Raw genomic sequence first — 16,304 nt, 5'->3', positions numbered from 1 at the left:
GCATTTTCAATTTATAATTATTGAAAAATTTCCCCCGAAAAATTCACCGCTAAAAATTCTCTCGTGGAATATCCCCCCGGAAAATTTCCCCCGACAATTCGCCTTCATTCTCTTAATCGAAAAACGGCTTAACACACCGAACCAATAAACACGAACACTGATTTTTTTTTTCAGATGTCATGCTTTCTGCAATAGAGTTAATTCAAGTTGTCCTTTACGGTACATTTATATGAATTATCTAATTAATTTGTTTTGATTGCATAAGCAAAGATTTTAACTTAAAATTGCGAGAGAACATTTAAGTATATATTCATATATTCTTGTGCATTGTATGGGAGAAAAATTTGAAATCAAACTGACCAGCCATGATAAAATACAGAAAATAAAAAAATTGATTATATAATGGATTTTAGTTAATAAGAAAAATAAGGAAAATGTACAACGTCAATTTTTCCCGTTTATAAAAAGTATAGCATCATCAGCGTAAATTAAATAGCGATAAGATTAGAATAGTGATAAGAAAGGATAGGAACAAAGGCGCAAGTAAGATATAAATAGTGAAAAATAGTTACGCTTTTATCATGTCAAACACGAAACGATCAGAGATTAATATGAACTAAAGAATGAATCCTAAACTGATCAGAATTTTTAATAACAATATAGTCGAATTTCACATGAATAGAATCTGCCAAAAGCAGGGGGGGCGGTTTCCCCCCCTCAAATCCCCCGAAATTGTAGAGTATCATTTGCGCTATACCAAGCCCATATAAATAGTGTGTTGACAACTCTAAACCAATTGGTTATTGTATTTGTGCTATTTGGAACACAATTATGGTTTTACGGCATAAAATCGTGGAAATTAGTACTTTTTTGTGGCGCAATCTCTTTATTGCTTTAAAATGACATTTACAATTACAATTTTATGTTATTTATCACTCTTCAAAGTTCTACTAGCTGCGATTCGATGCGTTTACCTCTGGTGAGAAAAAGGATACAGATCTTTCTCAGCAATAATCTTGCATGTGACGGAATCTCGTATTTTTGTAGTTGTAGGCTTGGAATTTCCGCAATTAAGCTTAAGCAAACATTGAAGTTTTTCTTTTTCTTTTTCTTAATCTGTCTCTCTCTCTCTCTCTCTCTCTCTCTCTCTCTCCCTCTCTCTCTCTCTCTCTCTCTCTCTCTCTCTCTATATATATATATATATATATATATATATATATATATATATATATATATATATATATATATATATATATATATATATATATATATATCTGTGACCTTGATCTTTCTCTCTTTATTCTATGCATATGACCGTGATATAAGGTTAACAGGTTCAACTTTTAGTGAAGAAAAAAGAACCGGAACTAAAAAATGACTTTGGCGTTATTTCTATTTGTCATAACTGTTCTAAGAACGACACTAAAAATAACAAATTTGCTGATACATTATCTCCTACTACATCGAACAAAAACGTAAACCGTTAGGGTCTCTTTACGGCTCTGATAAAAAAAAGGAGAAAAGATCTTGTCTGGTGTTCCGCAAGTTATTTTTCCTATTTTTAGTCACTTGTAGTAGTCAAAACATTTAAAATATTTGCTTTAATGTATAACCACCTCACTGAAACAGCGGCGAAATATAAATGAAGGTGTTACAGATTCTCATTTATTTGCAGGAAAATTTTTCTTTTTCCTGTTTGAAAACACTCCCTTGTGGTCATCATTGTGGAGGTGTTCGAGACGAAGCCGTTTGCCTTCCATGTCTTAAAGGCTGTTCACCGCCATCAGTTGTCAGACAAGATGCTGAAGACATGTGTATGATTTGCTTTACAGAGTCCCTTGGAGCAGCTCCTGCAATTCAGCTTGCGTGTCGGCATGTGTATCATTTCACTTGTATTCGAAAGAACTTGGAAAAAAGATGGCCTGGGGCTAGAATAACTTTTTCCTTCGCTAACTGTCCAATTTGCAAGGTAAATTATTTGTATTTCTTTATAAATGTATTTGTTTATTAAAAGCTAAATTAATCGATGTGGCAGCCATAACCAAGAAAAGAGTCGTAAGATTCGGAAGAGGAAGTGGAATTTAAATTTTACTTTAGGACAATTTTTTGGGCGAAATCTTTGATGTTCTATTATAATTGAAAAAAAGTAAGGGCTGTTGCAGGGATTTTGACTCTTTTATTTTTATGGTAGAAATAAAATTTTGTAATTATGAGAAGCTACCAAAAAACCTCCAATAGGAATTCACACCAGAATTAAAAACCCAAAGCTAAAATCTAGCAAATATCGTATTTTATCCATGGTAGTTTCGTTTTTTTTGCTTACTCTCATATTCATCATAATCTAATATTCTAATTTATTCGGTGAAAAATTGGGTTCAATGCTTTGAGAATAATTGTTTAGTTTAGTTCACTAATGGCTTATTGAACACTGTACAAACTTACACTTAGCTTAGACTTAGCTCCTCCCACGTCAAACGATGTATAAGGGAGCAATGGTTGACTTCAAATTCGAACGTTTTTTTTTTCACAGCTCATCGAAGGCTGCTTTCTGAACTCACCCTTCCTTTTCGTATGGCTTGGCAGCCGCTCCTCTGAAGACCTGGAGGAACCCCAATGTCGTAGAGAAGTCGCCCTTGTCCTATAGGATAGAAGAATTTCTAATAAGGCCTAGACGTCATATAAGAATTTTTAACTAGTTAAATGTTTAGTTGGAGGAAATAGTAGGGGAAGAAAGAGTCCGACAGTTGGCAAGGCAAATGTTGAGGGTGGTTGGGGATCGATTCCTCCGACCAATAATTATTTGTTTTTGCTTCTCGGGTATGGAGGTGGCTGTGAGGCCTGAGTTTTGACCCAGAATGCATGGTTCAATCCCGTCCTTATATTAAAAAAAAACAAGTTAAATTAAAATTGCCCCATTGGTCATGTGACCCCAGTTTTGCCATCTTCTACGCCGTATTTAATATTTTATTTGTGGTTACTGGGAAATGGCCCTGATCTGGGCGTCATGTATTCTATCAACCCAACTTATTCCAAGTATTCTTCGTAAAAAATTGTTTTTAAAGCCAAGTTCCATCTGAAACTTTCAACTTACTCCAAGACTCGCAACCATATGTTAATGAAAGGGTATTGCTATTAAACAGACGTAACTTCAGCTTAGAGGAGTAATTGTGGTTTTAAGAAATGAATAGACCTAAGTTCGGTTCAGGGGAAAAACGTTTTTATTTATGCTTCCTTGGTACTTTAGGGATATTTAGCAGAAAAAAACCCGAAAAACAAGGACACTACAGGCTATGTATTTTGTTACTTACGTATATAAATATTGAAATCTTTAAGCAAGATAGAATCTATGACATGATATTAAATTGACTTCTTTCAGGCTCAAATCGAGAATGATATGCTTTCTGACTTACTAGTGCCAATTCAATCTTTATACCAGGAGGTTTCAAGAAAAGCATTGATGAGATTAGAATACGATGGTTTGCAAAATTGTGACATGATAACTTCTGTTGGAAGTCGCTATCACGGAAACCCTGTACAATATGCATTAGAAAAGTATGCCTATTATGTCTGTTCCAAATGCGGGAAGGTAAATCTTTTTCATCTTTCTTTCATTACTTTTCATTCTTATCAATATTTCTTTTGCGAAGAGGGCCAAGAGTCAATAACTTGTTTTTGGAGAGGTTTACTAAAAGGTAAACCCCTCACGTTTACTAAAAGGTTTACTAAAAGGTAGGTGTAAAATGTAAATTACTGTAATCTTATTATAGTGATTTTATGTCTTTTGGGCACGTATATTTTAATATTCTGTCATAATAGGATAATTACACCTCTTATAGGATCAATGAATCCACTGACGCCCCTCAAATTAACTCCATGGACAGGTGTTCTTCTCTCTTTCAGCTGAATTTAAAAATTATGTAATTGTTTTGTGTTGGTTTGATTAATTTATTTTTGTAGAAAAAGTCGTTCTACCAGCTTGTTTTGGTAGATAGATCTGTATTCTCTAAGCTTTTGTAAAGTTTATTTGTCTATCCATCTTTTCTTTTTTTTTGAGGACCCCATTGCCTGTTATTATGCTACCCTTTTAATCCCATTCTATATGAAATCGCCAGTGTTCAGTGCTCTTTCTCTCTAGCTGTCCAGGTTTCGAGCATATTCCAATAATGTTTAAGCATCGTCACCGTATCTACCCTTTCCCTTTGTGTTCTATTTGCCCTGGTTCTCTTTTCTGAAAATAATAGAGCATAAATATACCTGTTTTATACAAACGATTTCTCTTGCTTCTGGTTTTCAGAAAAGCATTGCAGAAGACGGTATTTCTGCCCCGAATGTTTTTTCTGTCTCTATTTTTCTAAGCAACCAAAATAGAAAAGGCACTTAGATTTAAATATCCTTATTGTTTTATTATGTTACTTAACTTAACTGACTTAGATCTTTTGCTGGCTGGCCACCACAGAGAAGGACGATACTCGCTGCCTCAAGGGTTGACGATATTGAGCCAGTGGTTGGGGGGGGGGTCATCTGCGAGGACGCTCATCAGAATAAAATAATCGAGATTTTAGTGCCGTTTAAACCGACGTCTAAATTATGGTCGCTTCTATTGGTCGGTTGAAGGGTCAAAGTCAGTTGTAATTTTGCTGGAGTTTCTGCAAACATCTGGACCACATGATGGAATCGCTGACGGACTCAAACCTCTAATTGCCATGTGAACGGTAGCTGACGAGTCAGCAAGTCTGCTTATGGTTAAGAAAAAGAAAACAAGAAATCTTGGCTACTCTGTTCTGTATCGGGTTCATGATATCCTATCATCTACTCGGCTTATTTTACGAGAACAAACAAAATTGTCTATATGAAACCTTATAAAGCCAAAAATATTTCAAATGTCAGGCAAAAGTCTCTTGCATGGTAAGATAAAAAAAATACAGAAATATTTTGAGCTAATTTTGCATCCAAAAGTACTAATTCAGATTTGGAAATTATTAATAATTTTTCATTTTCAATATTTTGGATTTGACAATGCATAAAATATACAAATCTGAGGCGTTAAATTCTCATGTTCAGCCCAGAAAACACCTAACTTTAAAAGGTGGCTTTGTAGGTGGTACTAAACAGTTCTCTATAGTGATCGGGTATGTACTGTAGAACACCCGAAACCTGATTTACCTTAAGGAAACTGGTTTACCAATAAAGCTGGATTTTTTGTGATGTTTTTTCCAGCCTTTTTCAATAAAAGTTCTATGAACCCACAAGAAGTAACTGTTTGGTGGGTATTTTAACCTAGCTAAGTCATTGAGGTAGTAGCCGTACCGCATCGGTGTGGGGGAGGGGAAGAATTTACCCTTAGCCACTCACCTTGATACCTTACCTCAATTTTTAGCCTTAATTATAGAGTCTTATTGCACCCTCTCCTGAAGAAGAAATCATCTACTACCCATCAAAAGGTGGAACTAGTGCGCATCGACGATTCAAGTCTTTTTTGTTCAGCACAATTATCAGCACATAATTATCAATAGTGAGTGGTACCACTTAGAGTTGAGTGACTTTTTTTGTGTGGCTCACAGAGCCGTAATTTTACTCGAAAAACAGGGTTTTTCGGTATTTGAGATGCAGGGGCGTCGTTTGTTTGTTTGTTTTTGTTTTGGGGGGGGGGGAGGGGAAGGGGCCGTCACCCCCAATAATGAGGAGAAAAAATTATTATCTATCCCGTCCTTTTGACTATCCGGATGTGGGCCCCTCTTGCCCCCCCCCAATACAAATGCTAGAGATTTGCCCCTGTTGGGATGAAACACACTAAAATGTAACGAAAGTCTAAATTATACCCCAGGAAAGTTTTTTCAAGCTCATTTGTTGAAGACCAATTGCCTGGTTTAGAAGTGTAAATAAATAAAAACCTATGCTAACTGGGTTTACTCTTTCTCAGGCGTATTTTGGAGGCGAAGCAAGGTGTGAAGCTGAAGCCGGAATTAATAACGATTTTGACCCAAATGACCTCATTTGTGGGGGATGCTCCGACGTAGCGCGTGCTCAAATATGCCCTCGTCACGGGTCTGACTATTTGGCTTACAAATGCAGATATTGCTGCTCGGTTGCAATCTTCTTTTGTTTTGGAACTACCCATTTTTGCGGACTTTGTCATGACGATTTCCGTCGAATTACTGAAACACCTAAAGGATCTCTGCCGAACTGCCCTGCAGGTTGGTCTATTTCTTGTTTTACTTTTGATTTTGCTGCATTGATAATCAAATTAATAGTGTCGATGACGTAAGTAAAAAAAAAAAAATAATCTTTGTCCACAGTAGCGACTCACAATAGGGCCAACCGAAAAGCCGGTTAACCCCGAATGGTCTGGGAGTATGTCGTAAAGAAGTATTTAAAGGAAATGGGAACTTCTTGGGAAGGTATAAAGAGGAAGGCTTTAAATAAAATGGGATGGAATAGGAGTGTGCGTAGCTGAGTCGGCCTCAAGCGGCTTGGTGTTGAAGTGAGCTGCTAGTCGTAGTAGTAGTAGAAGTAGCAGTATGACGTAGACAATTTTGAAGTCAACGCTGCCTTTCCATGACCATAAACAAGAGTTCAAATAGGGATAAAATCCTTTTAATTGACAGTGATAAATTTCTCAAAAATACTAGATATTTTGGTCGCATACGTCCCACATATCCGGTTAGTACTAAACGGAATTTGGAAATGATATTACTACACTATAAAGACTCTATTTCATCGGCTTTAATGCAAAATTCTAAGCCTGAAGATTTCACTTCGGCCTTTTCGGAAATATTTTTGATTTTTTAGACCATTTTATTTTGTTTGATAATGTCTCTTTGATATTTAGAGACCGGGATTTAAAGTGAAATTTTCACGAACTCTCAAAATTAAGATAATTTAATTCAAGAATATGACTTCAAATAGAGACACAAGTGAATTTGGTTTGAACTCTATTTACGATACTTTATCAAAATCAGATAAAATTCAATTCACGCAATGCAATTAACCTCTATCCAAGTGTTAGTTCATTTCATGCTAACGAACCGGATACAAGAAGGTCAAAGAGACTCGCTTCCTTTTTTGCTTTGGAAAGAATAAGATTATTAAACAGTATGTAGCTGATTTTTTTTTATAAATTATTGTTTCTAATTGCTTTAGTTTAGTATTACTACTGTTGACGGTCATTCCATATGTGACCAAAATATCTAGTATTTTGTGAAATTCATCACTGTCTATGAAAAGGATTTTATCCATATTTGAATGTTTATTTATCGTAGTAGTAGTCGTAAATTAAAATGATGAACTTTTTGTCTTGTTTAATATTCAACATTTTGACAATCATTAAAGCAGTGAGTACTAATAAAATTCAATCCATTATTTTCAGCACAGCTTTAACTCCTCTTTTCTTCAATAGCAGCAGAGCTTATTGTTTTCATAATCAAGTACGGGATCTTAATAGCCTTTTTAGTTTTAGCAAAATCGCCTGTTAGTCTAATTAAATATTTAAAATAGCAAAAGAAGACTGTACCTCAGGTTTTGTCCAACATGTTGTTCCAATGAGACTCTTTCTTTTTACAATTCTTCTTTTAAAATCAAAATTTGTTTCAGGTCCAAAGGGAGTACAACTTGAAGGTGATAATTGTCCATTAGGTGTCGAACATCCACCAACTGGAGAAGAATTTGCTCTCGGATGCGGGGTTTGCCGAAATGCCCACACTTTTTAATGTTTAGAATATACACTTAATAATAATCTTCAAGGACACTGTATTTCGCTTCAATAAACTATTTGTTCAAACTTTTTTCTAACCTAATCAACGCCTTTAAACTTTATGTTTCCTCTCAAGCATGCGATTTTGCAACATACCTACAGTCGTAACTTGCAACGGACGAGCAGGACGTTTATATTGTTGGGTTCATTACGTTCAGATCTTCCGTCCACACAGCAAAAACTATGATACCACTTAATTTTTTTAAAGAATGATCTGAAATCAAACAGTTGGTGTTAATGAACTGTAAATAAGGAGAAACATGGCTCAATAGTAACCGAAAGTCTAAAAAATTTGAAATGGAAATTTGATACCAATAGATACACCAAAAGAATTTGATTTTTATGCTGATTTTAAATATTTAAGTTTCATCAAGCTTAGTCCTACTCATCAAAAGTTAAGAGCCTGAAAAAAATTGCCTTATTTTTGAAAAAAGGGGGAAACACGCTTAAGATTCATGGGATCTTAATGAAAATCACACCATCTGATTCAGCATACCAGAGAACCGTACTGTAGAGGTCTCAAACATCTATCTGCAAATATGGGAAATTATTTTTTGCCCGAAGAAGTATCATGGATGCGTGTTCGTTTGTTTTTTTTCCCAAGCTCGATTGACGAGGGGGCAAACCCTCTCGTTTTCGTAATAATTTCTGATCATTTTAAGTTTTAATGTAGCTCCTTACTTTCAGTTGAAAAATTTGTTTTTTATTTAATTGATTATAAATACGATTTTTTTCCAAAGATTTTTAACAAATTCTTACGGCATTTTCAATTTAAAAATTGTTTCCTAGCAAATTTAAAATGCAATTCAGTTGTTGAATAAGGCTGAATGTCTTGAATGATCGCAAATGGCTGTTATAAGTTGTAATACTAAAATAAAAAATAAAAAACTGTGAAAAATAGCATAGTAGAAACTTGTGCAGAAAAGATAAACCTTCAAGGAAAATAACTTTAGGTTACAAGAAATTAAAACAATATCCTTGTGAACTTTATATTGACTTAGAGGCAAGCTTTGTCAAAAAACATTAAAAAAAAAGCAACAACCGTAAAAAGAAACAGTAGACGTCGCCATATCACCAAAAGACAAACCAGGGCAATATTTCATGCAGAGCCATGCCATAATTTACCTTTTGTATGTTGTTTTTATGAGCTTTTAGCGGCTATTAATCACTCAAATGACTTATGTGCTAACTTTGCTGAAAATTAATTTTAAGTTACATCGAATTCAGTCTAAGTCCCTCTGCAGGCCTCAAGGCTATTTAACTTTTACCCCTTATCATTTTCTATGTACATGGTCATTTCTGCTTTATGGGGGTGCAATGGTTTTCTCGTAATTGGATTTTGGTGCTTTTAGTTTTCCTTAATGTGAGGGATTCAAAATTATAGTGTCACAAGTCCATCTCTGGTCGGCTTAGCCATATATCCCGATATTTATTACAGTGTTTTGAAAACACCTAATCTATCTGTGCAATGCTAAACCAAATCTGTTTGGTTTTGTGATGTTTATTGGCCTCAGCATTTACCTGAAACTCGTCATTTCTCTTTGAACAAATTTCGGTTAGATTAATTGTAGGAACTCACGAGTTTTTTGGGAGCAACAGTATTTAGGGTAGGGGGAAAGTGAAAAAACAAAATACGGGCATGTTAAATCTAAAATTTACTTATATTTACGTCTTCCCACGCTGGCTAGCTTATTTAACACCAACGATACCTCTCTAGGATGAGCATTTCCGATGCTTTGGACCAAAGATCTTACAGTGACAATCTTGACAGTGCAGCATCCTTCTTCAGGTAATTCTTGGGGTCCCTCTGCCGTCCACGTCTCCTGATTCCAGGATAAACCAAACAACATGTGGTTAGGAAACCATCGCACATTCTAACCATGTGTCCCAAATAAGGCCGTCGACTACTTTTGATTTTTATCAGTTATAAGTGACTGTTTTGTCTTTACCCGAATGAAAGTATGAGGATCCTGTCTGTCCAGTAAAAATCAAGAATGCGTCAGAGACTGTTATTCTCAAATCCCTCAATCCATTTTTCATGCTATTTAGTCAGCTAATTCGCATCCACACATCAGTGTGGAATGAATGTTAGCGTTAGAGAGCTGGAATTAAATATTCTGGGGGTATACTAAGGCCCTCAGTACGTTCCTTATTTTTTCAATGGTGTTTCGAGCACAAGCAATGCAGGTGGTATTTCCGTGTTCAAGGATCCCATTAGATTTAATGATTCTCCCAAGATGTTTAGTCTTCAAACTCCTCCTTAATATGAGCAGCAACTTCAAAAGGTGGAGCAGGTAGGTTCTTAATGATGTTACACATAACTTAATTTCTCTTATTACAAATCGAATTTCCAGCTCAACTAGCTTGATTATAGATTCAGATAACATTTTGCTGCAAGGCCTCTCTTAGGCTTGACAAAAGGGCTAAGTCATCAACGAAAACTTTGTTAAAGAGAGTGTGGTTTCAGTTCAGTTGGATTTCAACGGCGAAGTCTTATATTCAGAGAATTTAGTCAATGAGAAAGTCAAATTGCATTGGGGAAAGTACATCTATATCTTACACCAGAGTTTATCCTGAACCATAGTATTACCATCGTTTGTCTGAGCATTTTATTGCTTGTTTTCACATAATTTAAAATGAGACTAATAATCTTACCAAGGAGTCCACAATACCGTAAAAGGCTCCACAATGAGTCTCTATCGACCAGAACCGAAAAATTTAGGAAACTATGGTGAAAATCGCAAAAATTTTCCTGATACTTTTGGCGGGGGTATTTTTTCGAAGCTGCCACAACCGATACAGCCTTTTTTTGGAAGCTCCAATTATATAGGAAATATTTGAAAATAGTTGGGCTATTTGCATACGTTTGATAAAAAAAATTATTCAGGAGTACTGATTATAGAAGTTTTCAGGTTAACCACTCAAAGCTAAATGTACCATACCCTGGTCATCTGCAGCAATAAATGCCTAGAATAAGGTACTTGAGACATGGATTTGTTTAATTAAGCTTATACACAAATTCGGAAAGGCTTCTTGAGAACGATATTTTATCGGCACCGTTTACTCATTCCTTCTGAAGAAACTTAATTTTTTAAGTAATTCTGATCTTTGAAAAATAATTTTTCACTTACACAGAGAATGAATGAAGTTCTGGGACGCCGTCAAATAATTTCTCAGTCCAGAATAGACGTAGAAATATTCCCTCTTGCATTCTTATTTTGAACGCTAGATAAAAATTTATATACTAAACACATGAGATTCTTATCTAAGCCAACTAAGGTAAGCATACTGTTTTGTCTCCCTAACTTTCATGTTCCACCCAAGACTAATGAGATCAAAAGCCCTAAAATAAAAAGTATTTGGACATCCTTGCTTCAGTAACTCTTACTCAGAAATTTATTGACAGATTTGGATTAAATCTATGTCAATATCATTTATTTGAAAATACTAAGAAGCAAAACAAGAGAAACTAACAGGGACTGAAATGGATTCTTTTTGTATATTTTCCACAATTTTTACTTAGCAGGATTCTCGTGTAAACCAAAAATATGCTATGCTGTCGTTTCAGTCAGAGCGGCACCTTAAAGAAAGATCCAGATTGATTTTTGGTCTCATATCTTTCACGACAGATTTTGATTTTGCTTTTCATTACTTTTTAATATGTTTTTCATTCACCCAATGAAAAGTTTATGACAAAAGTATTATTTAAGATTAAAGAGACATAGCTATTTAATTGTTTCCAAAAACCAAGTTTAGAATATAAGAGAAATATACTTAAAGAGTCATCCTAAGGCGCCTAAGCGATAATATCCATGGTCTTATATAATCATTAATGCATTGGAGAGGCATCGCTCTTCACCCAGTCAACGTAGTTACATCGACTGTCTGCTTCACAGCCAGTATCTAGTCCAATGGGGCATTGTCTTACTAAATGAGCTGTTTTTTTTCTGGAAGAGGTTTTTACTGTGAAGCATAAAGCTAGTATTTCCGTTGCTTATTGGCTAAATAAAGTTATCGGCTCTTTAGTGGTATGACGATACTTTTAAACCATTGTGCATGACACCGTCGGTATAAATACAAAACAGTTAATTTATTGTCCTGGTGTAAAATTTCTGCAACTCGCCTTTTCTGCAGAAGCATCAGTATCGCCTAGTAATTCGCACTGACGAGTGGATTTTCTGTGTTGAATCTTCTGATTTTATTTACTGGGTAGAGATGTCTATGCTGAGTTCCTGGGGACTGAAACACCTATATTCACTCTCCTTTAGTTACTTGACCGGATCCTGTCATCGTGATGATTGTGTTTAGTTTCCTCCGTTGGGTTATAAATTTAGAGTGTTCTGTTTTAAGTTAAAATTTGGTGCTAGCCCCCCCCCCCATCTCTAGATTTTGAAAATAGCTTTTTGTTTGTATTTTCATTAGAATCGTCTTTTTTTATTAGAAAGAAAGTTAAAAAATAGCAAAATTTCTCTTCCTGTTTTGAGTAATACATTTTTCCCCCTCCCCTTACATTTTCATGCATTGAAGGCACTGTTGTCAGCCATCGGAATTGTGAAAGTGGCTCTGAGCTATCTTTCAAAAATTAGGATGGCTGTGATTATTCATGTGAGTGAGTTCGCAGTTGAATTAATGAGCTAAACACTTTAAAAAGTTAGGATTTATACGTTGATCCTTCAAAGTTAATTTCCTAAGAATCCTACAAACATTTACAAAGTTAATTCTAACCAAGAAGTTAGGATTACACAGGCAAGTTTAGAAGGCACGGTTATACGGCCTGCACTCTGCAACCATGCTCAGGCAGTAGCGTCAATTGAGGGGAGGCAGTGTGGTATATACCCCTAATTTCCTTCCTCCCCTCTTGAAAATACCTTTGTGGGTATTATCATCAAAGAAATAAAAAAAAAATATGCCCCTTCCTCTACTACATTGAAAAATTACATTCCCCTCCCGCGAGTTTTCCCGAATTGACTCCACTGTGCATGATGTCATGACCAAGATGCAGAGATAAATAATATTCAAACTATTTTAGTTCCAGCAAGGTTGGAAATATCCACCTTTATATTAAGTTTCTCCATGAAACTAATTTTATAACTACCATATTCAAATAATTTGATACCCCTGGCGTGCTGTATATCATGTAAAGCCTTCTGCTAATCCCTACGTTAGGCACATTTTCAGGGTTTTTGGTATATTCCAACTAAAAGTAGTATTACTGAAGTCATGATTATGTGGTCACAAGGCTGTAAAAAGTGGCCAAGAGACCCGCTCTATTTTGTTATTAAAAAAGGCACAATTTATCAGAAAATTCCTATAGACCTTGCTGCCCCTCCTGATTTTGTCCGGTCATCCGTTCTCTTTGACGAGACTAAGGAGATAATAAAAACAGTAAAAGTGTTTTTTTCCATGTGCCTCTAGTTTGGAGCTCTCGATAACGGCGAATTTAACGGTGCAGTTTTCATTACAATCCACCATTATTTTTCAGGGGTTTTAAGATCTTTGTCAAAATTCCCAAGAACAAAAGGGAAGGATTTGGTTATATCTATACAACAATAACACTGGGTACCAGCCAAAAAATCGTCAGGGGTTTCTCAACTAGCTGATATTAATTTCGGAGTTTCAATTCCGAATATCACATTCTTTTTCCTGTATCAGGTCAACTTTTAGAGATACAGCCAACCTGGCGAGCTATATGTACACTAATATCAGGGGTTATGAGTTATCATATTTTTCTTGAAAAATATATCGAATTACAAAATTAACGTATTTTTCTAAAGTAGCTACATACGTGTATTGAGATTGAGATTAATTTTGGTTTCCCAAGTCCGAATATCACATTCATTCTAAGATTATTTAATTAACACTTAGCCAATCAAATCTATTCCAAATTTCATTGCCTGACATTAACCTGTGTTTTTCTATTTCTTTCCATTGATTGATATGGCTTCGGCACAACGGTCATGCAGGAATGATCATGACGTTTTCTGTAACATCTGCAGAGATAAAACGCTCTCAGTTGACAGGAAGAGCATCACAGGAATTGTAAAGCATACCTACGATGCTTGCTTTGATGTCAGGCTGGTTACCAGGATAAGTCCTGGGTACTACACACGGTGTGCAAGACATGTGTTGAATACCTTGGGCAGTGGACGAAGGGCACACAAACTTCACTGAAGTTTAGGATTCTGATGGTTTGGACGGAGCGAGGTCAGGCATCGGATTGTTACTTCTACGCCATCAATAATACTGACATCAACCAGAAGAATCGGCGCAACATCCAGTATTCTGACCTTCCGTCTATCCACCGTCCAGCTGCTTACTGCGAAGAAATTCCTGTACCAGCGTTCATAATGCTTCTCGGTAGCGACGATGAGGCCACCAGTAAAAACGAGGGAGTATATATAGAAGAAGAGTATAAACCAAAAGATGGTCCGCAGCCCTTTTTACAACGTAAGCTTAATGATCTAGTTCGGGATCTCAGCTTGCCGAAGACTTTCTCTGAACCGTTCGTCTTCAGACTCAAAAAAGAGAAAATCTGCTTGGTTAGGACGTGCGTATCATTTTGTTTTGTAGAAGACTTGAGGACTACATGGGATACTTCTGCCAGGAGGAAGACCTCGCGCACTACCGAGATGTCGTCTGTCTTATTGATAAAGTCGGTGCTTGTCAATACGATCCAAGAGATTGGCAACTCTTCATTGACAGCAACAAGCGCTCTTTGAAGTTTTTGCTCTTCTACAACGGGAGCCAGTTCACCTCAATCTCTGTTGCACATTCCACAACTCTCAAAGAGAAATACGAAGGAGTGAAGTAGGTGCTTGACAAAATGCAATATGATTAGCATCAATGGGCCATCTGTGTCGACTTCAAGATGGTGAACTTTCTAGTTGGTCAGCCGTCCAGGTTCAAGAAGTACCCATACTTTATATGTATGTTGGGAAGTCGAAACAAAGCCTAGCACTATGTAAGAAAATACTGGCTAGCTTGAGAGCAGTTAGTGCCTGGGGACAAAAACAGTATGAACGAACCTCTTGCTGACCGGGAGAAGACATTAATCCCACCACTACGCATGAAGCTTGGATCAATGAAACAGTTGATGCGTGCTCTGCACAACAGCGGGAGGTTTTTCAACTACGTCTGCCGATCATTTCCTCAGCTGACCATTGAGAAGCTGAAGGCTGGCATTATCGATGTCCTACAGATATGGCAAGTCATAAAGGACACGGAGCTCCAAAACTCCATGAACACGCTAGAGTGCGCCGCGTGGAAATCGTTTGTACAGGTGGTGAATAGCTTCCTGGGGAACACGAAGGCAGCAGACCACAACATACTCGTCAGCAGCATGATAGAGGTCTTCCGAAAACTTGGGTGTTTGACGAGTATAAGGATTCATTTCCAGTTCTCACACATAGAGACGTTTCCTGAAGGCTCTGGGGTGATGAGCGATGAGCAGGACAAAAGGTTCCTTCAGGACATGTGCCAAATGGATGAGAGGTACCAAGGAAGGTGGGACGCAGGGACAGTGGCGGACTACTGCTGGTCGCTGAAGTGTGACAACCCAGCAGCTGCTTACATACAGGAATCGTAGAAACGATGATTTATGAAATGAACTCTGAAATTTTGTGTCCCGTAACGCTTTTTCTTTTACTAATGCTACGAATTAGGCTTATCAAATTTGATGGAGTAAAAAAAACTGAATTTGGATACATTGAGTGTTATTTCTTGAGAAAAACTGAAAAACTCGTCAGGAGTTTCTCCGCTGATGACCCACAGGAATTTGTTTTTATTTTATGCAAAATAGATCGTTTTTAAATTTCTGTAGCAAAAAATCCTGACCTGATAGAGCAAAGCCAAGGTAATTTTGGGGCTCAAAGCCTCAAAATTAGTCTAATTCAGCCCGAAAACCATGGACGATTTTCAGAAAATAATTTTTGTAATTCTCACTAGATTTTTCTTTTCAGAACAAATTTTAAACCTTCAGTCGCTATGGACTATGGTTTGCTCTTTACTACTTTGTAGCAATTGCTGCAACTACCATATGAATTTTAAATCCCCTATTCAGGAATCACTTGCAGGAACACAAAGTTTAGCCATTAGCATCTGAATATAGGAATAATTAGGATTTTAAGGGTTTTAAATGTTATTATTAGGTAGCAGTTGTTAGTAAAACTGTGATGCCAGAAGTTGGGATTACAATGACTACCGTCCACGGTTATGAAGGGTTCTAAAGCCAGTAGCTGCTATTATTACAAGAAATCAGAATTTTTTTTACTTAAACCTTGAACGATGGACATTTACACTCGTAAAGTGGTTTGTCTTTCCTGGAAAAAAAATTAGGCAAATGCAGTTATGATGTTCACCGGCCTTGGAAATTTAACTGAGTGACACATCGAAGAGACAGAACTTTCTATTTTTATATTTATTGGAAAAAAGTGTGTTGTCATGTTTCAAGTCCCGTTTAATACTTTTCAACATCAATAATTATAACTAACTCAAGTTTCAACTCAATTCTGTGCTGGGAGTATATATGAAACTAAAATTAATCATATCTTTAATG

General features: G+C 36.3%; 1 protein-coding gene across 1 annotated transcript in view; it reads left to right on the top strand.

The window, feature by feature from the left end:
* LOC136040940 (E3 ubiquitin-protein ligase MYCBP2-like) overlaps positions 1–7,777 on the top strand; it is a gene marked incomplete in the record, with an annotated part of 337,503 nt that extends 329,726 nt beyond the window's left edge. The window contains 4 exon segments of the mRNA XM_065725378.1: positions 1,676–1,969; positions 3,377–3,586; positions 5,921–6,194; positions 7,591–7,777. Coding sequence (XP_065581450.1) covers positions 1,676–1,969; positions 3,377–3,586; positions 5,921–6,194; positions 7,591–7,706 — 894 coding nt within the window.
* Between the last annotated feature and the right edge of the window lie 8,527 nt (positions 7,778–16,304).

This window comes from Artemia franciscana, chromosome 2 (genome assembly GCF_032884065.1).
Source record: "Artemia franciscana chromosome 2, ASM3288406v1, whole genome shotgun sequence".
In the NCBI taxonomy this organism is placed as follows: Eukaryota; Metazoa; Arthropoda; class Branchiopoda; order Anostraca; family Artemiidae; genus Artemia; species Artemia franciscana.
Note: the sequence above shows the minus strand (reverse complement) of the source record. Positions and strands in the feature narration are given on the sequence as shown.